Source organism: Terrapene carolina, unplaced genomic scaffold (assembly GCF_002925995.2).
Source record: "Terrapene carolina triunguis isolate 2854851 unplaced genomic scaffold, T_m_triunguis-2.0 Scaffold35022, whole genome shotgun sequence".
In the NCBI taxonomy this organism is placed as follows: Eukaryota; Metazoa; Chordata; order Testudines; family Emydidae; genus Terrapene; species Terrapene triunguis.
Window position 1 is genome coordinate 912866 of NW_020699373.1, and position 24386 is coordinate 937251.

The 24386-nt window shown below is 38.7% G+C and overlaps 1 protein-coding gene across 1 annotated transcript in view; it reads left to right on the plus strand.

Moving 5' to 3' along the window:
* The window catches only part of LOC113405291 (receptor-type tyrosine-protein phosphatase delta), a 173087-nt gene that overhangs the window by 71357 nt on the left and 77344 nt on the right, over window positions 1–24386 (plus strand). Inside the window, exon 15 of the mRNA XM_029914316.1 lies at window positions 9097–9194. Within this exon, the coding sequence (XP_029770176.1) occupies window positions 9097–9194 (98 nt within the window). The remainder of the gene's footprint in view (window positions 1–9096; window positions 9195–24386) is intronic.

Here is a 24386-nt window from a genome sequence, read left to right on the forward strand (position 1 = left end):
GAAAAGAGGAAAACAATTTTTAACATAGGAAAATATAACTGCAAGAGAACAAAAATTGGCCACAAGTCTCTGGAGCAGGTGTTTTCTCTGAAACTATTTTTAACTCTTTTTTTTTTAAATTGACTAGATTTCCAGTTGACAGTGTCCCTTTCAGGGACTGGTTTACTAAAACTGTGAGAACCCTTTAATGGTGAAGGGTACTGCTTATAGGAATCATGCATACTTCTCATATTCACTGTGCACAACACTGCAGTCTCTTTAAGTGTCTGGGCCATGCACCTTGCGGATGTGCAAAATAAAAAGGCAAGGTTAGCTGGAAAAAATACTCTTGTCTTCTAAAACAGGAGCAGTGTGTGAGGTCAAAAGGGTATATTAATATCTAACTATTCCTGAGGTATAGGAATGACATGTTGCAGAATATCTTTAAACCTGCTTTATATCCACTTTCCTCTTTTTAGTATGTTTAATCTTGTTTTCTTAATGGGAGTAACTTTGACAGCCAAGGACAGGATAAGAAGAAAATAATGTGAGTGGCACTGGGATTTTTATCACCCTTGTATAGATGGGTTGATATTTTATCTTTGGAATTTTCTTAATTTTGATGGTGATGTGATTCAGTAGACTTTTTTTAATCACAGTATGATTTAAATGAAGTCCCAAGCTTAATTCTGATTGATTGCTTTTAAAATCTTCCTGATTTACCATTAACAATGTACAAAAATCAGTGATAGTACTATAAATTCTGTAGTGTGAGACATGAACACAGTCATGCCTTCAGCATCTACTAGTGAACTCCCTGACCAAGAAGATCCTCTGTTTATTAAGCTCCCTGCTACAACACATCTTGGTCCTCTCTGGTAACTGTGAAAGGGGAGGAACTATGTAGCCACTTTTTAAAGGCACTTTTATGCATTTAAATGCATAAAATCAGGAAATTAAATAGAGATTCTCAGAGATTTACCAAACCACACAATACACACACACAATTTATCTCAAAAGAGTTAACTGAAGTCTCAGCACTTAGTTCTGACTTATTAACGCTCTGTGATTTATCCATCATCTTTACTACATTCAAAAAACAGTTAATGCAAAGGCGAGATTTTGTATACAAATGCACAAAAAATCAGAAAAAGAAAAAGTTATGGTTCTTACAGATTAACTCCCATCATATATGTTCTAAAACAGATTTCCAAATTCATCGCTCCCACAGTCATAATGGGCAGTGTGGATGATTTAATATTACTTCATACAGTTTTCTTTTTTTTACTTTTGTGTGTTTAAATTTGTAATCTTAATCTTGCATTTATGTTTATTTTTTGTCATATTTTAAAATAAAGTAGGGGAAGATGCTGCTCATGCTTAATAACATTAGAATTTAATGCTGTACATTAGCTTTTGCAGACACTATAGTTTTACCTCATTGCTCTGGAAAGAACTGGAGATGAGTGAATTTGGACCTTTCTTTGCAACAGCTGTTGATGTGAGATAGACAGTTTTCAGTGAACTTGGCTGTGAAGCCGCAATTCATTGATACTATTAGACCTGTCCCTTGGCAACAAACCTTTTTTGTAAAACAAAGTCTGATTTTCAGGCACTTGTGGCTTGCAAATGAAATTATTATTATTTCTATCGTGGTAGCACCATGGACCACCAATCAAGGATCAGGAGCCCATTGTGTTAAGCACCATACAAACAAGTAACAAAAGAGACAGTTTCTGCCCTAGGTGGTTTGTCTTGTCCCGGATTTAAAAGCATGTTAGAAGGTGTTACTAACACATTCTAAGGATGAGATCCTGGCCCTGCTGAAGTCAGTGTCACTATTCCCATGTGGAAGCATACACTCTTGTTTAATTCCCATTGACTTTAATGGAGCTATGATTTCACCATAAGACTATGTGTATTCAGCAAGTGAAGGTGCAATTATAGCATAGGTAGGCATACGTGTACTAGCTTTAATCTAGCTAGCATAGATAATAATAGTAGTGTAGACATTGTGGCATGGGCTAGCAACCTATTAACAACACATTTTTAAATTCTACTCAAACACAAAGCCAGCAAGATGAAATAAAAAGAGGCCTTATGTTCATGGCAACCATATTTTTTTTCCTTCCACATTTTTCCCTTTAAAAAAAATGGGCAGTAGGATGTGGGGCAGAGGATTGTGTTGTGTATATTTTATTGAAGCATTTACAATCGCCCACATACAAAGGTCTTGTCTACACTATACAATTTTATCCCGTCTGAACAGAGTTACCAACAATTCTATTAAGTGACGCAGTGTTGAACGTGTTCTAGCAGTCAGTATGCTCCAGGACAATAAGACTCTAGGGAGGTAGAGGATGTGAAGAGGATATTTATTTGTTTATTTTATTTATTTAGATTGTTGGAGCACCCACAGAGTGTTGGGTGCTTTCCAGACACAGATGAATACAAAATCTCTGCCATTGAAAGAGTACCATCAAAAATAGTCATTTTGTTTCCTAATGAACTGATACTGTGGAGCAATTCAGGAGACAATTTGAACTTAAATTGAAATGTTTAGCTCACTAATCTCTTGTTTAATATGGTTACTAATGGGGGCAGAGATCAAAAATAAATTAGGCAATGTGAGGCAGAGCATCATTAAACCCCCTTTCCTCTCCCCTTCCCCTTCCCCCCCCCCCGCCCCGTATTGAAGGGGCAAACATATGCCTGTCAAAATAGAAATTTAGTAGATGTGCTTCCATTGGGAGATGATAATGGAGTGTGGACTGGAATCCCCTGTATTCATAATAATAACAAACCTTGATAAAGAGTAATGGGTGACAAATGCTTTGACTATTTGAAAGACTCAAAAACAACCACTGTCAGATGCCCAAGACACAATTTTGGGGGGGGGGGAAGTTTTAAATCTTAAACCACAAATTTATTTTGTCTGGGGGGGGCGGTCAAGTGGGATGTGAATGTCAAGGTTTCGCCCTATTGGATTAAAATGCATTTGAATTGCATACCATATGAGTAAAAGCACCTTTAATATATCTGGTTTAATATAACCATTTGAAAGCAACTATGTGGATTGTGGCTAGTATTTATCTTCTAGTTCAGCGTCAGGGCTTTCTTATTTTATTAATGATCAAGTTGAACTGGTGATGAAAATACTAACACAATATGAAGTCACCATATGAATCTAAATTCAGAATTGCCAGAACAATAAAGCTTTCAGTTTCCTATCACTTTTCTTCATGTTTTACCAGTAAAGAATAGTGTTATTAGGATAATTCTCATTTTATTCTGAACACAGAGGATCATATTCATCTCTGGCTTCACTCCATTGCAACAAGCAGTTACACCATGGATAAATTTGGCACTGTGTCTTAACATAAGGGAATAGCCCACAGTTCTACATCTGAGAAGAAGATCCTGTCTCCATATGTGCTTTCCATACAAATGTACATTTGTTAGATAGGCCCATATGCCAGCAAGTGGGTCACATCTGCGCCAAGTTTTCTTTGAATCAATATGAAAATGCCCAATCTCCCAACAGCATAAGGGATTTCATTTTGTAAGTCTATCGTTTTCTAAAGGTAGAGGGGCAGGGGTGAAGGAGAGCCAGTCTTGCTATTCTACCGCAAGTTTACTAGAAAATATGGTATTAAAATCATTAACCTTGAAAGCAAATTTTATAAGTCACTAAGCCACGTGGACAAAGAGTGGTGGGGGGTCAGGGTAGGAACAATATGTCTTCATCGAATGAAATCTACAGGAAGGAGAAGCTCTGACTTACACAGAGTAAAGTGACTGATTTGAAATAGTTTGAAATTTTCTGAGATCCAAGGCTCAGAAAAAGACTCCAATCTGCTTGTCAGCTGAGGAACAGGATTGATTTATTCCTGACAAGTCACTTTTTGTTTTTCATTTAAGTACAAAATGTGTCACACTCGTAAATAATTTGTGTAATTGGACACCAATTAAACAATTATCTCATTATAGCACATTAGTTAAATAAAAAGATGCTTGAAATTCAAGGAAAATAAAGAAAATTATTACAGCTTTGAATTCAAAGATTTACTCATTTACATAAGTAATTCTTCACCATATACTTGTGTGGAGAGTTATTTAAGGAAGCTGCACCAGTCTGTTTCCAAGATGAAGAAAAACAAAATAAAACAGGTCAACTGGAAAATAGCAAATTAAACACAAGGGGAAAAGTTGATGTTTGGATTTATACATCTGACTTGCAAGTTAGCAGGGCTATCCTCTCATTGTATACATGCAATTCCTATTCATATTCAGGAGAGTTATGTCAACACTGAAGGGAGAATACAGGCTTGTCTACTTGGAGAAATTGACCAGAACAGCTCTCATTTGGACACCCTTTTCCAGAATAAAAGTCACTTTAATTCCAGAATCATTGCTCCGTTTTGGGAGTACACTAATTATTCTGGAATGGAGTTTATTTTATTCCAGAATAGAGTGTCCACACAAGGAGCTGTTGTGGAATAACTGTTGGAATGCTTTGAAATAGCTATTCTGTTTTTTTTCTCCATGTAGACAAACACTGAACCTACTCCCTCAAGTTTATTTTTACTGTAGTGACTGTTAACAAAGAATACAAGTAATTCCAGTATCCACTATACTAAGCATACCCTCCTGGAGTTCTGATGGAAGACAAATTCCCATTTGTCTTGGAAGACCAGTATTGTTGGGCCTTTAATCTGTTGCACATGCTGTACATAAGTTTTGCATTTGTGTTTTTACAAGTTTTTGACAGAAAAAAGTGCCACTTTTATTGGTTCTTCTGTTGATAGAAACATCTCATCATAAATTTTTTTGTTTGTTTTTCTCTGGTATTATATCAAATACATATTGCAATAAATGAGTCTTTAATGATCACAGATTATTAGTTTGATGTGGACCTGTAATATAATTAATTTAATAAAGGTTTTTGTGTAAAAATTATGTTAGATTTCCAATATGTTTGTTTTTTAAAAGCAATTATTGTGTGTTATCACAGCTCAGTGTTCTATGTAATCTCTAATTTCTTGTTCATTCATGAGGGGCTTGTAAACGTGGAGCTGCATTCACATCTTGAGCAAGTTTCAAACCAAATGTGTGCTCCCTAATGATATTAAGACCACAAAAACACCTTGCTCTTCTGTCTCATAAATGCATAAAAGCAACAAAATAGCAATTGAAAGGCTCCTTTTGTATTTCTTATTCATTTATAGTAAAATTCACCCCAATGCAGAGAGCCTACATAAGGCCAGGTACCTGGTTACATTCCGCATTAAGGGTGAAATCCTGGCCCTACTGAAGTCAAGATCAAAATCTCCATTGACTTCAGTGGGATCAGGCTTTCACCCATAGGATGTAAGTGTGGATTAAGTGATTGATGTAGAGGTCCTTTCACCTGCACTCTGCATTGTGATGAATTTTGCCCTTACTCTCCCTATTGTGCCTAAGTATTGTAGCCCATATAGTATACCATGTTCCTCTGAATTAGTGGTACATTTACCACAAGACAAGCAGAAGATATTTCCACATGTTATTGGAACCACAAGCTCTTGTTTAATTCTTTTTGGGGGGACACTATTATGCAGTATAAAATCACTCACTTTTTGCAATCCTCCGCAGTACATAGGCACAAGGGCTGGTTATGTATGGAAATTCAGGTGTAACTTTGCATGATGTTGTCTTCATTGATATGAGTCAGGTTAACATTTTTGTGTGCTTTAATTTATCTTTTTTGTCATTTGAATAAAAAAGAAAAGAAAAGCATGTCATTGGCATGTTATTCTTTTAGACCTACTAAGCATGTCAGAGGGCCTGTTCAGATGTAGTTGCATTTTGTTTTATTATTTTTAATACATGTTCATAGCATATATGGAATGATATTAATGTGTATTAGCAAAAGTATGCATTCTGTATTGTAGAGCCATAAAAATAAGTCTGATCAGCTGCATTTTGTGTAGTGTTCTGAAAGTCAAGTTCTGCCCTAGGTGCACACAACCCATGTTGATGTCAATAGGAGCCTCCTACATGCACCAGGGACAGAATGTGGCCTTAATATGAACCCATAGCGTATACCATAAAATCTCTTTAAGAACTGTGGATGCATATTAACAAGAGTACATATCTATATAATATGGATGCATAGAATGAGTACATAGCAAAAGACTTTCAAAAATGAAAAAGTAATTATTTGTCACCTCAGTATTGCATCTGTTGTGTCTTTAAAAATAATAGCCCTACCAAATGCTATTACTTCACTTTATAAGCTGACTGTAAAATATCAGTTAAAGAATGTTAAGTATTGTTCAATTATAGGATCATAAAATGAGTCCTGGCAGAAGGGGTTTATGTTCAAGTAAGAGCCAGCCAATTAATTTTAAAAGTTATCTGTAAGTTTCCTGCTTAGAAAAGTTTTATGCCAAGTTTCACTCTGCACCAAATGTTTACTACAAAATCACCCTTTAGAAACGTATAATGAGAAATTTAAATGGTAGTAGATGCTCAACTTTAGAAGTGCTAATGGGTACCTCTGTAATGATGGTTATAAATAAGACCAGTTAAAAAAGGACTAACTATGATTTGATTAATCAAATAGCCTAATAATGTATCCACAATTTCTGACTCTTTAAAATGACTAAATACCCTTCACACTGAGCTAAGTATTGAGATCCAAGTTCATGGTGTTGTTGAAAAGGATAGGTTCACTAATTAACAAAGACAACCCACCTTCTTGTTAACAGTAGAGAGATTGGACCTCTGGATATTTTCTTCTGAGTATGGTTTCCAGACAATGGTTTTGTGCATGTCAGAAGTGTACGTGTGTGTGTGTGTGTGTGTGTGATTGATTGATTGATTATGATGGCCTTCTACTACTGTTACTAATTTGTTTCCCATTTCCAATTGGCTTTACTTTTTACAGCTTTGAGCAGTAATTCAGTCCCCTACGCTTCCCTGATTGGCTCTGTGTCCTCCCTCTCTAGCCAAACTACCACTCAGTCCTTATATGATAATAACTCTCTCCCACGATTCGCTCGAAAAGGTCTAAACATCTTTGTCTCTATTATTTTCTTTGTTCAAGCACTGTTTTAGATGTACATCAGCCCACCTCCATTTCTGGATAAGTCTAGAGTTTTCTTGTGCCTTTTCACTCCCATACTTTTCATTGGGGTGCTTGATCTGGATCAAATCAGTTTAATCTTTAGAAAAATGTCACCCACCCTTTCAAAAATGAATGTAACATAGCCCTTAATTTGACAACTGAGAAAATGGGAGACTCCAGAATGGATATAGATAGAGTTTTGGCTACTAATTTTGTACCTGTAACTTCCAAAAAATATCCCCAATATTCCTGGATACTCCCCTTAGTTCAATTGACTGGCAGCATGTCATACTATCTATAATAAAACCTCACAGTGGCGGAATCATTGTGCAGGTAGCATTTGACTAAATGAGTGTAGCATTTCTGTGTAATGTACAAGGCTCAAATGATTAGGATCAGTGCTGCTGGTCCTTCCTATGTACTGAAGTTTATTAATTGGTGACTGAAATACCGCAAAATCATTTAATGAAGTGACCATATCATAATCCCATGGTCATTGAGTGGTGCGGTAGCAAATGCAAGTTAGGTGTCCCACAGAACACTCCTGAGATTCACGGTGACAAAGCAAACTGAAATGTGCAACACAGCTTCCACTTTGAGCCCCCTGTAGTCATCATTGTTTTCTTTTGTAATTTCAACAGATCCTGGGGTTCACTAGTTTAAATTTTCTAGCCAGCTGTGGTTTCTCCCTGCAAGTGGTTATACATGCTACATTGTTCTAGGCCTGGTAAAAGTAAACCCGAAGAAATAAATGCAAACCATTTTGGGGCGGGTCAAATAAACTAATTGGTTGGGGAAAAATGGCCACAAGGAGTGGGCTGGCAAATCTTCAGCTGGCAGGCTGTGCTAGTTGGCCCCACATCTCTTTCTGCCTTTTTTCTCTCCCTCTCTCTTCCTTCCTCCCTTCTTCTCCTCCCTATCCCCATCTTTTTTTCCTATCTCTCTTTCACTTTCTCTTTCGTTCTATATCTTCATCAATAGACAAAGATGTTTACACCTGAAGTAGATTGTAGGTACTTTTGGGGGTTGATAATGGGGCTTGGGGGTAAGATCATTTTAAAGTACTAGTGCAGCCAGATACGTGTTTCCAGCTGAATTGTACAACCCCTGTCTCTACAATCTGCTACTAGTGAAAACATTTTTGAAGCTCTAGTTGTCTGATGTCCAATCTTGTCTTTAGTGACTGTTGTCTATAAGCAGTGATGCATGTTACTCTAGTCATACATAGTTGCATGTGAATGTCAGTCATCTCTAACCTTCATAAAATATTAAAGCTATCTTAAAGTATTCCTGATCTGATTTAGTCAGAATGTATAGTCAGTCCTTCAGTCCTTGAAACATTGTTATTAGTCCTTTCTAACTATCAAGCTATCCATTTCATTTTTATTTTTATTTTATTAATTTATTTGGGATTTTTTATTTTATTTTATTTTATACCATTTCCTTTGCAGGTTCAGGTGTCTTCGGTTACCCTGGTAACCTTCATTCTCCAAGTTAGTTTTCCTTGATTATGCATAAGTCACTTTGTTTTCTGTCAAAATACTATTCTTTCCCCTTTAGGCCTCTTTCAGTGTCTATTTTCTCAGCTCACCTTTCATCGTCTAATTCAACACAGTTTCCATTTCATACAGTGCAGGAGAAGGAGTTTGAAATGACATTAAGAGTCATTACTCAAAGCAGAAGTCAACATCAGGTCTAACTGTCTCATTTTTCCTTGCCTAGCTAACCTCATTGACTCATGGCACAATAACACTTTCTTTTACACTAGGAATGTTAGTTTTGGGAATATGCTTGGTGACTTTTTTTTTTATTTGGCTTCAAAGCTCATCTCTCCAGAGCATGTCCTGCTTTGAGTAACCAAACTATCTGCCTGCTTCTTTCACATACAACATCTTTACTACTTGCATATTTCTAGCCATTCTAACTACTGTATTCTCTAAATTTTAGAATGATGCAATCTCTTTGATTTATTTTAAATTCTGTTTTCCTTCTCTCTCTTTCAACAGGTATGGCTAGCCATCCTCCAATACCTATCTTGGAACTTGCAGATCACATTGAAAGATTGAAAGCTAATGACAATTTGAAGTTCTCACAAGAATATGAGGTAATTTTCTCAATGTTCTCATTCTTACTATTCTTAACATTATCTCTGGTTTCCTCTTTTCTAGCCTCATTTGTGATAATTATACCCCTGGATGATTTCACTTTTACATACCATTAGAGCCATGATGGGGCAGGCGCCTTTGTTAAAATGACTGATGTAGTGAGGTGGCTACTTTGCTCATAGGAGATACCTTTTCATAAGGATGTTTGTCGTACATACTTTAACAGTACATGCACCAAGTAGTGTACAAATGATACAGTGCTTGGACTATTTTGAATACGCGAACTCCCGTTGATTGTAGGTTAAGAGTGCCCAAGTTCCTTTCACAATTCTTATGGATAAGGATCCTTCATGGCACACATTGGCAAGACAGATACAATACCAGCTCCAAAGGGGGAGTTATGGTCCATTGTGTCAATGTTGCATGGATTAAATATTCTGTAATTGCCCGAAGTCATGACTGAGCATATAGCAACTCCAAGCCATTGTCTTCTGTCCTGTCAATAATCCATAAATTGGGGGCTGTAATAGTATGATGGAATGCAACAGTAACAGCGAAACCAATTATGGGCCATCATGTCAATAATCCATGGAGACATGAATAGACACTGCAGACAACAATGACCTCTCATGTCAATAATTTGTGGATGAAGGGACTTTGATAGCATCCATTAAACACAATAGATCATAACTGCTCCTTCAAAGACATTATGGTCTGTCATGTCCATCAGACCAGTAGTGCTCCTTTAGTGTGGTTATGGAGTGTCCTATCAGTGATCCATGAATTAACGACTCTCTGAATAGTCATTGATACAGTGCTCCCTTTACAGTCTGTCATGTCAATAGTCAATGGTTTAAAACTCCTTTAGAATGCCATTACATGGTAGACCATAATGGCAATGAAGAAACCATTACTACCCAGCTAGCTAGCTGTCATACACCTAGGATACTGTGGGTCCAACATAAATAACTATTCTTATCTAATCTCAGATATCTCGTAATTGATATAATTTGTAATGCACCTATTTCTTTAGTGTCCAGGCACCACAGATTAAGCATTGACACTCTCGAGAGTAACAGCACTGAGGCAGACCTTTCCAAGCTTCTACAAGTTAACATTTCATTTTCTGTGGAGTGAATTGCTTGTTTATGAGAGGACAGGCTGAAAGCACCATTTATTAATTTTATTTTATAAAGAGCTTTTGTATAACCTTTTGCATAATTATTTTTCCTCATTAACATCGCTTTAAAGCTAACTCCAAAGGTTGGAACATATAAATACCCAGTGTATTTAAATAACTTGGGCAGGAAAGATTTAAACAGTTACTGCACATTTATTATTACAGTACAGAACTACACTTGCTTTTCATCTGATGATACACTGTTAAAAACTACCTAAAGACTACTCTGAAAAATAATCTTGTTACCGTCAAGAGAAAATACAGCCTCTGTGATTCAGAAAAATAAGTTTATTTTCACAGAATCTCAGGGTTGCTATTTAATGCCACAGTCACCAAAATGTAGGAGTGAATTTTTATTGTACTGTATGAATCTATAGTGTTCTTGATTTTGGAGACTGCAGTATAAAAAGAGTGAAAGCAGATATTTTATCTGTCATTTAGTATCCTAAACTTGGCAATCATTTTCTTCCTTGTTCAGAAACACTTGCTAAACCTCACAATAATGCCTTTGTATAGAGTAAATTCTGAAATATGCATCTCATTGTCACTTTCTATTTCAATTCACCTGAGTACAGAAACTCACAATGTAAGTCTTGAAATCAAGCAGTGAAATGTACTGGATATAAGAAAATATTTTGAATCTCTAGAAAATTGAGTTGTTTGAAACTACCACTTTTCCCTGCACAAATACTCACCACTTTTAGCTGCGAACCCACTCTAACTTCACTGTGAATAAAACAATAATTTAACCCCAAAGTAAAAAATACCCTCAGGCTGTTCTAACTTGGCACAGGAAGACCATCACTGTACAAAGGCTATAGGAAGATCAAGGAGATGTAGAGGTGAGCTTTAACCTGTGTGTGGATCGGCTGCACTCCAACATCTCAGCCTTGGGTTTTGTGAGTTGCCCTGGTGAAGACAGTCATGCCATCTTGTAAGAGTTTGCTTCAGTTCTATTCAGACAATGGGCCAGATTCTGAAGCCAGTGAAAGTTCTAGCTGAGTAAGGAATTTGGATTTTGGCTTAATGTAACGCCACGCTCTTAATCGGAAAGTTAGCGTTCATCATAAAAAAGTCAACATTTGCTAATAGATTCCACAATTATTTCCTATTCTAAGTATAAGGAAATGTTATAGCTTCTCAGAAACAACTGTGCTGGCAACACTGCTTTTTTATAAATAGCTAACACTATAGCAATTCACATTTGTTGGTACAATGTGTATTAAAGTACACAGTCCAGGCATTACGTCGCCAACATTTCTTTAGCATTTTGCAGAGATGATACGTTGAAGTATAAGATTGAATGTAATTTAACAGCCTTGCTGTTTCATATTTGTATGTTCTTTACATCAGTAAAAGAACCTAGAACACGTTACCTTAGCCAGTTACTGCCAGTGCCCTGGGTTATTTTTCATTCTTGTATCGCTTCTGTCAGATATCAACAGCTGCCTCTCCTACAGCTTCATACTGTTTTGTGTTTCTGCCCAGTTCTTTACTTAACATTCTAGCAAAGAAGAGTAGGCATTTAGCATTGAGCAGTTATAAAATCAGCATTTAAACATGAGCAGCAGTAGTGAAGTCAGGCTTTCCACTCATTACGCCCCTAATGTGCCTCAACCCTAATCTACAGAGATTGTCTTTTAAAATCTTTCTCTATGTCCACCCAATCTGTGGTCTCTCTTTTGTTGAGACAAGGGTATTAATTAGTGCAATTGAATTTTATAATGTAGACTAGGAAGTGTGGACTAAGACCCTCAACCAGTTTTACTTGGGGAACTGAACGGATGGTAACACTTCAGTCGATATCAATTCAAGCTAGTCTCAAACTGCTGACTCATTAAGTGAAAGGTGCTATATCCTAGTGTCATTCTACTGAGCCATCCGGTCTTCTTAGAGAAAGAGCAAAGTAACAAATTATTGCCTGAGTAAGTTACCTTTACATTTTCCTGAGAACAAACAAAACCCCCTATAGTTATTTCCAGTTTTGAAAAACAATGCAAATGTGATTTTACTTTTCCCAAGCAGTTCCATGATCACTGTAGATTTTTTGGCACTGCCTTGCTTCCACTAACATTCCATGATTTGTTTTTCCTTTTAGTTTGTGAAAATTCTTAAAATTTTATTGAAGACGTTCTTCTAATCTGAATTAAACTGAGAAGACACAGAGCTTCATATGAGCAGGGATTGATGAACTGATTCAATAAAAATTCACATCTTCCTGATCATAAGCTCCTCAGAGGGCTTTGAAGTACAGTGGACCTTCTTTAAGGTTGAGCTTCCTTTGGATAAGAATAGTGTCTTAGATAAGTTTGCCCACCCAGCCAGCTTCAGGTACCATCCCCCTAATTATCTGCACATTACTTGCACCTCATATCCCATATCCAAAGACACCTGCTAGGATGTAATAGGATCCCTATTACTTTCTCCTTCTCAGCTACTCTTTCATTTCCTTTTCCATCTCTTTTTTGTGAGTTCTTCTCCCTACTTCCTGTTCAGTTTCTCCTAAGTCCAGGGATCAGCCTCCTACTTTGTTCCAGCTGTCCCTTGGCTCTCTCTAATCCACAGTGCTTCCCTGCTATCAGACACAAGGAAAGCATTAGAGTCAAAGATGTAAATGATTTAGATAATGGCATAGAAAATAGATTTATAAAGTTTGCAGATGATACCAAACTGGGAGGGGTTGCAAGTGCTTTGGAGGATAGGATTAAAATTGAAAATAACCTGGACAAACTGGAGAAATGGTCTGAAGTAAATAGGACAAAATTCAATAAGGACAAAAGCAAAGTATTACACTTAGGAAGGAACAATCAGTTGCACACATACAAAATAGGAAATGATTGCCTAGGAAGCAGTACTGCGGAAAGGGATCTGGGGGGGTCATAGCAGATCACAAGTTAAATATGAATGAACAGTGTAACAATGTTGCAAAAAAAAGCAAACATTCTGGAATGTATTAGCAGGGGTTTTGTACGCAAGACACGAAAAGTAATTCTTCCGCTCTACTCCACGCTGAATAGGCCTCAACTGGAGCATTGTGTCCAGTTCTGGGTGCCAGATTTCAGGAAAGATGTGGACAAATTGGAGAAAGTCCAGAGAAGAGCAATCAAAATGATTAAATGACCTGTGAGTGAAGATTGAAAAATTTGGGTTTGGTTCGTCTGGAGAAGAGAAGACTGAGGGAAGGACATGATAACAGTTTTCAAGTACATAAAAGGTTGTTGGAAGGAGGAGGAAGAAAAATTGTTCTCTTTAACCTCTATGGCTAGGACAAGAAGTAATGGGCTTAAATTGCAGCAGGGGCAGTTTAGGTTGGACATTAGGAAAAACTTCCTAACTGTCAGGGTGGTTAAGCCCTGGAATAAATTGCTAGGAAGGTTGTGGAATCTCCATCATTGGAGATTTTTAAGAGCAGGTTAGACAAACACCTGTCAGGAATGGTCTAGGTAATACTTAGTCCTGCCATGAGTGCAGGGGATTGGACTAGATGACCTCTTGAGGTCCCTTCCAGTTCTATGATTCTGTGTTTGAACTCAATCTAGAGGCAGGTGACAGGAGCAGTGGCAGGCCTAAAGAGAATCAGCTTCATGATAAGAGAATCTCTTGATAAAGTAAAACATGTGGGAGAGGGACCTATGCAGCAGACACTTCTGGTTTTTTGGCTGGGTAAGAAGGAGTATGTGGAGGTGAAAAAAACAAATCTTAGACGAGGTGTGAAAACCTATGGGCTTTAGCCACTCTTGGCAATGTGTTTTGAGTTTATTACTTAATATACAGTACCTTTTAGATTGTCTGGCTTTAATGTAGGATTTCAAGCTTACAGTATCATCATTTTCAGCTTGCTTAATGAACTTCCCCAGTATTCAGAACTCAACATTATTCCATGTTCCTCTGTCAATGCTCCCCTAGTCTTTTCATCTGCATTTTCTCCCGCCTTTTAATTAATAGAGTTATAGTGTCTTTTAGTGCAGAACTGCACCCAGTTACACTGGTCTCCAGTCCCTGTCCATGTCTCCTCACCTGCAGCAGGACTTCTGCCTCCTGGTTTGCTCTCCTTCCTCCTCTGGCAGACAAGAGCTCTGCTACCCTTTTGTCCCCACCACCAGCTAGAAGAAAGCTATTTCCCATTTGTCTTCATGCTGATGTATCCCTGCTAGCAAGTGCACTTCCTAATGTGATCCACCCTGCCTCCCAATGTTCCTCCCTCTGGCCTAGCACAAAGCTTCCCAATGACTACCCCCAAACCTTGGCACATGGCCAAGTTCCAAGTCAGAAACACGTAAAGTCATAGTCTCACTTCTGTTTATGCTGTGCATAATACTGCTGACTGCACACTTCGCAGTTCTACCTGCCCCATCTCTCTGAGGGAAATATGAGGTAGACATGTAGGACTCCTAAAGCCACACTTCCTTTCATATAACTTTTCCCTGCCTGTTACTGTTTTTCAAGGGAGGACAAGTGTCCTCTTATGTCTAAGTGTCATAAGAGTTAATAATCTTCTAATTTAGTTGTCTGATATTTTGTTAGTTGGGTTTTGGGGGGCTTTTTGGAAGGGTGAGGTTGTGTATTTTGTTTTGCTCACCAGAAAGTTCATTTCTACCTCACACAATTGTAATTTTTATTATATTTTACCTGTTAAATTGGTATCATATTTCAGTTGCCTTGTAGCAAAGTGTTATATTTCCACATTACACTTGCACATCATTTATGTCACAGTCTTCTTTTGAATTCCCTAATTTAAAGACAAGACTCGTGACCCAAATTGATTACTACAAACCTTTTGGGGCTTTCACAGTTTCAGTAGGGGTTTTATGCAATGCGGGGCCTCATATGGATTTGACAGCTGCTAAGCAGAAAGCTATATTCATTTAGAAACTCATCTTGTATCATAATTCCTCCTTAACTTAATCTGTAGAATTTAGTAATACAAAGGTGTCACAAAATGAACCTGAATTGACACATTCATATGTTACTTTGCATATAATACACTGAACGTAATATTTTTCTGCTACCACATAGCACACAAAATATAATACTGCACAGGTTTTTACTTGCTGCTTGAATAGTTTTAATCTGAGGCCTTTAGTCTGTAATTTAACCAGGTGTCTGGCAATTATACCCTTAATGCATTAAGAAAGTGGATCCAGGTAGAAAATATTGTGCAGGTTCAGAGCTTTATTTTGGTGTGAGAACCTGCCATATAATATATACTAATAGCAATAGTGCCCTATCTCTGCCTCTCTGGGTGTGTTAGTCTAATTGGTCAGAGGGATTGTATATCATTTTGATCTTTCTTTTCATCAGGCTTTGTGGTGCAGATTACAATCAGCTCTTTGCTTTACCACTGAGTGTTGGAGAAGATGAAGTCACATTCTGGCTCAGTGCCAGACTGCCATAATGTCAGAAGGCTTGCCATAGTTTATCAGTATCAGTGGATTAGATTTGTGCTGAAAGGATCATTTATTTATTAAAGAAAATTTATCTTAAACTTTTACTTTTAAGTGACAGAAAGCTAACCACTGTACTCCTACAGTACAATATATTGCAAAAACATATATAAATCTGGTACTGATATGAGATTATTACAAAAAAAATCATAACATAGACCGATATGCAAAAATCCATTTCTTCTTGGCAAAAATTCCTATTTTTGTTTTATCTTTACTGTTTTTTTTATTATTTACTATAATACTGCAAATAGCATATATTGGTTTTCTATAATCTTGCATTGTAGGATGTGCTCCAGTTATTAAGAAACAATTAGTGTACTCAGTGAACAGTTGTCTGCCTTTTTTATTAAAAGCACATATGCTATGGCATTCATAAAGGTTGCTTGGTGTCTGTTTCTACTTACAGCAGTATCTGAGCCACTAAGAGAGGTGGGATTAAGATAGGTTTGGAAAAAAACTAGGAATTTGAAGTGGCAATTATTGGTATGTTTTCTGTTTTCTTCTGTGTTACCAGTGCCCCTTGTATTAGAAGCACTTGGTTGTGCATATCTGATTAAAAAACATTAATGGTACAAGAAAGCTGTTCCCATATTAGATGTTAGTGTTTGAACTGGCACGTATTACCATTTTGACAGGAAACTCCACTTTCATACAGCCATGTGTGCTGTTTAAGTAGCCAAATTACTTCTGCAAATATTATTTATTTTTTCATAGAATCTTAGGACTGGAAAGGGACATCGAGAGGTCATCTAGTCCAGTCCCCTGCACTCGTGGCAGGACTAAGTATTATCTAGACCATTCCTGACAAGTATTTGTCTAACCTGCTCTTAAAAATCTCCAATGATGGCAATTTAAATCTCCCTAGGCAATTTATTCCAGTGGTTAACCGGCCTAACAGTTAGGAAATTTTCCCTAATGTCCAATCTAAATCTCCCTTCCTGCAATTTAAGCCCATTGCTTCTTGTCCTAGCCTCAGAGGTTAAGAACAATTCTTCTCTCGCCTCCTTGTAACAACCTTTTATGTACTTGAAAACTGTTATCATGTCCCTTCTCAGTCTCCTGTTTTCCAGACTAAGCAAAACCAATTTTTTCAATCTTCCATCATAAGTTGTGTTTTCTAGACCTTTAATCACTTTTGTTGCTCTTCTATGGACTTTCTCCAGTTTGTCCATATCTTTCCTAAAATGTGGCGGAGAACTGGACGAAATACTCTAGTTGAGGCCTAATCAGCATGGAGTAGAGTGGAAGAATTACGTGTCATGTCCTGTTTACAACACTCCTGCTAATACATCCCAGAATGACGTTTGTTTTTTTTTTTTTTTTTTTTAACTATTGTTACACTGTTGACTCATGTTTAGCTTTTGGTCCACTATGATCCCCCAGGTCCCTTTCCGCAGTATTCCTTTCTAGGCAATCATTTCCCATTTTGTATGTGTGCAACTGATTGTTCCTTCCTAAATGGAGTACTTTGCATTTTTTCCTTTTTGAATTTCATCCTATTTACTTCAGACCATTTCTCCAGTTTGTCCAGGTTATTTTCAATTTTAATCCTATCCTCCAAAGCACTTGCAACCCCTCCCAGCTTGGTATCATCCACAAACTCGATAAGTGTACTCCTTATGCCATTATCTAAATCATTGATGAAGATATTGAACAGAACCAGACCCAGAACTGATCCCTGCAGGACCCCACTTGTTATGCCCTTCCAGCATGACTGTGAACCACTGATAACTACTCTCTGGTAACAGTTTTCCAACCAGTTATGCACCCACCTTGTAGTAGCTCCATCTAGGTTGCATTTCCCTAGTTTGTTTATCAAAAGGTCATGTGAGATAGTATCAAAAGCTTTACTAAAATCAAGATATACCACGTCTAGCGCTTCTCCCGCATCCACAAGGCTTGTTACCCAGTCAAATAAAGCTATAACGTTAGTTTGATATGATTTGTTCTTGACAAATCCATGCTGACTGTTACTTATCACCTTATTATCTTCTAGATGTTTGCAAATTGATTGCTTAATTATTTGCTCCATTATCTTTCCAGGTACAGAAGTTAAGCTGACTGGTCTGTAATTCCGTGGGTTGTCCTTATTTCCATTTTTATAGATGGGCACTATATTTGCCCTTTTCTAATCTTCTGGAATATCTCCCATCTTCCATGACTTTTCAAAGATAATCGCTAATGGCTCAGATATCTTCTCAGTCAGCTCCTTGAGTATTCTAAGATGCATTTCATCAGGCCCTGGTGACTTGAAGACATCTAATTAGTTTAAGTAATTTTCTTATTTTAGCCTCTGATCCTACCTCATTTTCACTGGCATTCACTATGCTAAATGTCCAATCACCACCAACCTTCTTGGTGAAAACCGAAACAAAGAAGTCATTAAGCACCTCTGCCATTTCCACATTTTCTGTTATTGTTTTTCTCCCCTCATTAAGTAACGGGCCTACCCTATCCTTGGTCTTCCTCTTGCTTCTCATGTATTTGTAGAATGTTTTCTTATTACCCTTTATGTCTCTAGCTAGTTTGATCTCATTTTGTGCCTTGGCTTTTCTAATTTTGTTCCTCCATACTTGTGTTGTTTGTTTATATTCATCCTTTGTCATTTGACCTAGTTTCTACTTTTTGTAGGACTTTTTTTTTTATTTTTAGATCAATTGAGATCTCCTGGTTAAGCCAGGGTGGTCTCCTGCCATACTTCCTATATTTCCTACGCAGTGCTCTTGTGCCCTTAATAATGTCTCTTTGAAAAACTGCCAACTGTCTTCAATTGTTTTTCCCCTTAGACTTGCTTCCCAAGGGATCTTACCTACCAACTTCCTGAGTTTGCTAAAATCTGCCTTCTTGAAATCCATTGTCTTTATTTTGCTGTTCTCCCTCCTACCATTCCTTAGAATCATGAACTCTACCATTTCATAATCACTTTCACCCAAGTTGCCTACCACTTTCAAATTCTCAACCAGTTCCTCCCTATTTGTCAAAATCAAATCTAGAACAGCCTCTCCCCTAGTAGCTTTCTCCACCATCTGAAATAAATAATTGTCTCCAATACATTCCAAGAACTTGTTGGATAATCTGTGCCCTGCTGTGTTATTTTTCCAACAGATGTCTGAGTAGCTGAAGTGCCCCATCACCACCAAGTCTTCTGCTTTGGATGATTTTGTTAGTTGTTTAAAAAAAGCCTCATCCTCCTCTTCATCCTGGTTAGGTGGTTTGTAGTAGACCCCTAGCATGACATCACCCTTGTTTTTACCCTTTTATCCTTACCCAGAGACTTTTAACAAGTCTGTCTCCTGTTTTCATCTCAACCTCAGTCCAAGTGTACACATTTTTAATATATAAGGCAACACCTGCTCCCTTTTTTCCCAGCCTGTCCTTCCTGAGCAAGCTGTATCCTCCTATACCAGTATTCCAGTCATGCGGATTATCCCACCAAGTCTCTGTGATGCCAACTGTATCATAGCTGTGTTTATTTACTAGCATTTTGAGTTCTTCCTGCTTATTCCCCATACTTCTCGCATTAGTGTACAGACATCTAAGATACTGCTTTGATTCCCCCCCTCCAGTTCTGTCTTGTCTCTACTTTATCCCTGCTATAACAGCCCATGCTCCCCCCAAATTACAAACCTTCTCCCAGGTCTCCACATTTTTGACTTACCATGGGATTTGGTCACTTGCCCCCTTCGAACCTAGTTTAAAGCCTTCCTAACTAGGTTAGCCAGTCTGTATCCAGGTATGCTCTTCCCCTTCCTCGATAGGTGGACCCCATCTCTGCTTAGCAGTCCTTCTTCCTGGAACAGTATCCCATGGTCAAGGAAGCCGAAGCCCTCCTGGTGACACCATCTCCACAGCCAGTAATTCACCTCCAGGATGCATCTGTCTCTGCCTGGGCCCCTATCCTTGACCGGAAGGCTGAAGAGAACACCACCTGCACTCCCAACTCCTTCACCCATATCCCAGAGCCCGGTAGTCACTTCTGATCTGCTGAGGGTCATACCTTGAAGTATCATTAGTGCCCACATGGATGAGTAGCACGGGGTAGTAGTCAGAGGGCCAGATGATCCTCGACAATCCCTCTGGAATGTCTCATATATGGGCCCCTTGCAGGCCGCGTTCCTCCCGGGATGCCATGTCAGGGTGACAGATGGGCACCTCGATCCCCCTTTGAAGAGATTCACCAACCACCACTACCCTACGTTTCCTCCTGGGAGTGGTGGCAGTGATCCTCCCAGCCTTGGGGGTGATTTCTCATTGCTTGTTGCAAGGGCAGCATATCGGTTTTCCATCACCATGGTGGGTGGGTTGGGAGTAGGGGTGGAGCACTGCTTACAGCCAGAAGTAACCAGCAGCCAGTGTCCTCCTTATGACAGAGCCATATCTCCTCCCCCGGTGATGTGACAGCAATCCTCTGTAGCTGGATAGTTTCCTCAGCCTTGGATGTCTCCATATGAATACTCTTGAGGAATTCCTTGTGGGCACAGATGTTCCTCATCCTAGCCACCTCCTCCTGTAACTCTTCTACCTACTTCCTGAGAGATTCCACCAGCAGGCACCTTTCACACTGGCTGGTCCCCCCAGCCTGGCTTTCTGAGAGTGGGAAATGCAGGCCACAGTCTCTGCAAATCCACACCAGGATCTGGGTAGAGGCATCCATGGTTAGGTTGTCTGTCTGGATACCAGGGCCGGCTCCAGCATTTCTGCCACCCCAAGCAAAAAAAAAAAAAGCCGCGATTGCAGTCGCGACCGGCAGTGGCAACTGGGGGGGGGGGGGAACCCGCGATCGGCGGCGGCAGTTCGGCGGCAGGTCCTTCGCTCCTAGAGGGAGTGAGGGACCTGCCGCCCCCGAATTGCCGCACATGCCGCCCCTCTCCCTTGGGCGCCCCAAGCACCGGCTTGTTAAGCTGCTGGATACAGGCACAGGTAGAGGAGATAGGAGCAATGTTGGCACTGGTAATGCAGCCCTTCCTAACCATTGTGATATTATGTGTCCCTCCCACCAACTCCCTGTCAAACTCCCCTGTTTGCGGGCCCCTGTTCGCTAGCTCCCCTCAGTCGCTTAGCCTCTGGCTTTTAAGGCTTTCTCTCCTAGGTTTGCTCTACCCCCTCATTCATCACACAAGGGGAGGGTGATCAGCTGATAGAGGCTGATCAAAGATGATAAACGATGATCCAGGTACAAAGGCTCAAACAGTCCCCAGACACACAATCCCAACTGACCCAGTAACTGAAATAACCTGAAAAAAAAAGAAAAACAAACAGCCAAGCAAACTCATTCACCCCAAGGTTAGTATTCGCACCTTGTTTGTTCAGCAGGGGGATCTCCTTTTCCCCCTCTCAAACTCCGCTGTTTGTGGTCTCCTGTTTGCTTTTGTATTGGTGTCCAACTACAAATAATAACACTACTACTGGATGAGTATGTTGGGTAGGGAGAAGGCGAGAAATAGCTCATTTCTTCTTACAGCAAGAAAAGTAATTCTCAGAGGGACTGTGCTATCAACTGTAGATAAATCTGAGGATTTAGTAAAAAATATTTAAAGATTTACTTGTAGTGTTTGTTAGAGAATCTATTGAGAAAATCAGAGGTGACTCTGGGAAGGTTATAAAATGTATACTTTAGTGATATATTTCGGTTCAGTTATGGATATTTTATTCTTCTTCAGATGAAACTTTGTTTTGTAAGTCATAGTGTATCAGAAAAGACTTCATTAATCATTAGTCCTTGTTTGTTTTATAAAAAGCGGAATTTGCAAATTCTTAAAAGATATAATGAAATTTTAAAGAGGCGCTAGTGTCTCATGTGAATTGAAAAATCTTTCAGTTTAGGAACAACTATGCTTATACCATATACTGTATAACATAGATCATCAATATGTTTTTTCTTTATTTTATCACTAAAAATATTTGCATGAAACTAGGATGTTTGTTCCTCAAGCGTTCATCTGCTCCTGCTATTTATTTTCTACCTGAAGTGATGCATAATCCTCTGTTTTCAACATATAATAATTTCCCCAGCAATCAATTATGATATCACAAACAGAGGATTATAATTTTATGTCAGGAATAAACATGAACTCATAAGGCTGAGAGAAGAGAAATACAGAAAAATATAAGTAATAACAGCAGGACTGTTTTTAAAAGCAATATTTTTCTATGAGGCATGAGCTTCCCTTTAAAGACTGATACAGTTTCAGATATTTTAAGAATCAGGAGACTGTCCTGTTTTTTTTCTCCAGTTTTACTCTCTAGTGCTATATTTGGTGTATACCGGTGGTTTTCAACCTTTCCAGAATACTGTACCTCTTTCAAGAGTCTCATTTGTCTTGCATACCCCAAGTTTCACCTCACTTAAAAACTACTTTCTTACAAAATCAGACATAAAATGCAGGTGTCACAGTTATTACTGAAAAATTGCTTACTTGCTCATGTTTACCATATTTATAAAATAAATCAATTGGAATATAAATATTGTACTTACATTCCAGTGTAGAGTATAGAGCAGTACAAAACAAGTAATTGTCTGTGAGAAATTTTAGTTTGTACTGACTTTGCTAGTTCTTTTTATATAGCCTGATGTAAAACTACGCAAATATCTAGATGAGTTGATGTGCCCCTTGGAAGACCTCAGCGTACCCCCAGTGGTACTCATATACCTGCTTGAGAAACACTGGTGTATACCTCGTTGTTAGGCTCCACCCTGATTAGTTTTTTTCTGGTTGAACACAAGCGCTACATTGGCACAGCTACACTGATGCAGCTGCACATCCGTAGCGTCTTCGGTGAAGACACCCTGTGCCGTGCGGAGAGAGCTCAACCGCAGGCTCCTGCACTGGTGTTAACTTGAGCTGCTATTCTGAGTTAAAAGCTGAGTTGCTATGTCTGCACTGATATGCTAACTCAGATTAACTAACCCAGGTTAAGAACACACCGTTTTTTGGCCGTGTAGACAGGTGGATGGGGAGGAGCAGTGAATTGGCAAAGCTTTGTTTCAGGACTGTTTCGGGCTATGGCTTGATTCTCTGACTTTATTGCTATTGAAACAGCCATCATCTATTTATTTTTTCTTGATAATGTATTGCTAAGAGATTTGGTGTAATGCTTGAAGACATTCAGTAGGAATTCATCAACGTGACTGTTCAGTGTCCAGCTGTGCATTTTGGACCCAGCCCTGCATTCCTCGTGTAACCCAAATTTGCATTGTGTGTGCAAGAGAATGGAGGTGTCAGGCCCCAAGTCTCTCAACAATAGCAGCCTTTACTATTTAATGTGCAACCCCAATGTGTTAGGAAAATCTAATTCCATTGGCAAGTTGCCATGATAAGGTATTAATGTTTGTGCATTTAGCATTCATGTTTTGCTAATGCAGTATGTAAATCTCATTCTATTAGCAAGTTTCCTGCATAATATATTAGCATCTTATTATAGATTCATCAGATATTATATGAATTTCTCATTTCAATCACTGACATTGTTGAAAGAGGTCAAATTGTTCATTTTTATGGGCAGTTGACTACTTTGTGTAATTTTGCATAGTCTGTCTGTTTTGACATGTATTGAGACTTCTGTTTTTCACCATTCTTTCCATATTTTGTTCTTTAATCATTAGTTTCTCTCCCACCCTTTGTGCTTTTGATGATTTAATGTCATTCCAGTATACAGCACCCAAGCTGTGTGCTGTGAAATTCTGCAGGGAGACAGCCATGAAGCTCCTGGTTGCCCCTTAACCCTGTAGGCTCGAAAGAGTCACAAATCCCCCAGTCTTGCCCCTCTCCTGATTTGGTGGCATAGAGAGCCTGAGTGGAGCACAGCTCCATGGCACCTGGACGTGTGTGAACTTCCTCCAGGAGGTCTGGCATCCTGTCACTGTTCACCCACTCAGCAGAACTGCACCACAATGTGTTGTAAGGAGAGCTCTCACTGATGGGGGAGCAGGATTTGCCCCCTTATAAGTAGCTTAGTGGATTACTTCACAAGCAGCACCATAAGCAGGTTTTGTTTTCCCAGTTTAAAATGATACCAACAGCCGCTTTCCATTATACCAGCTTCCAGTGACAAACTGGTTTAGTGGATGGTGCATCACTGTTGTAAACACTCCCAAGTCTTTTCACAATAACAGAGCAGACCCATTTCCAGCAGACAACCATTTATAACACAATAGCTAAAAGATTAGTCAAAGCATGGGATGGTAATAACAGTATTACAGATATCGTTATTTCATGTGTACAAAGCCTCAGTACTACACAGCAATGCTGTGAAGATATGCAGTTCTTTGTTAATGACAGCTTTATTGAAGACAAGCTTTCCAAATGAATCTACTAGAAATCCTATTAAAGTGCCATCCATTAAACCATTAGAGCACTCATTAAAACGGTTAGTGCCGACTTGTTATTCATGAGTTATTGGTCTTTCGCACTTCTGAGATGTCTGCCAATACTACTCACCCTTTGTTCCCGCATGGCTGTTCAGTCCCAAGAAATGTAGATTAGCTTTCTCTCTCCAAAACAATTCTTTTTGGAAGCAGGTGGGGCAACTGAGGGGCGGGGAATTCGAAGGGAAAAGTAAATTAC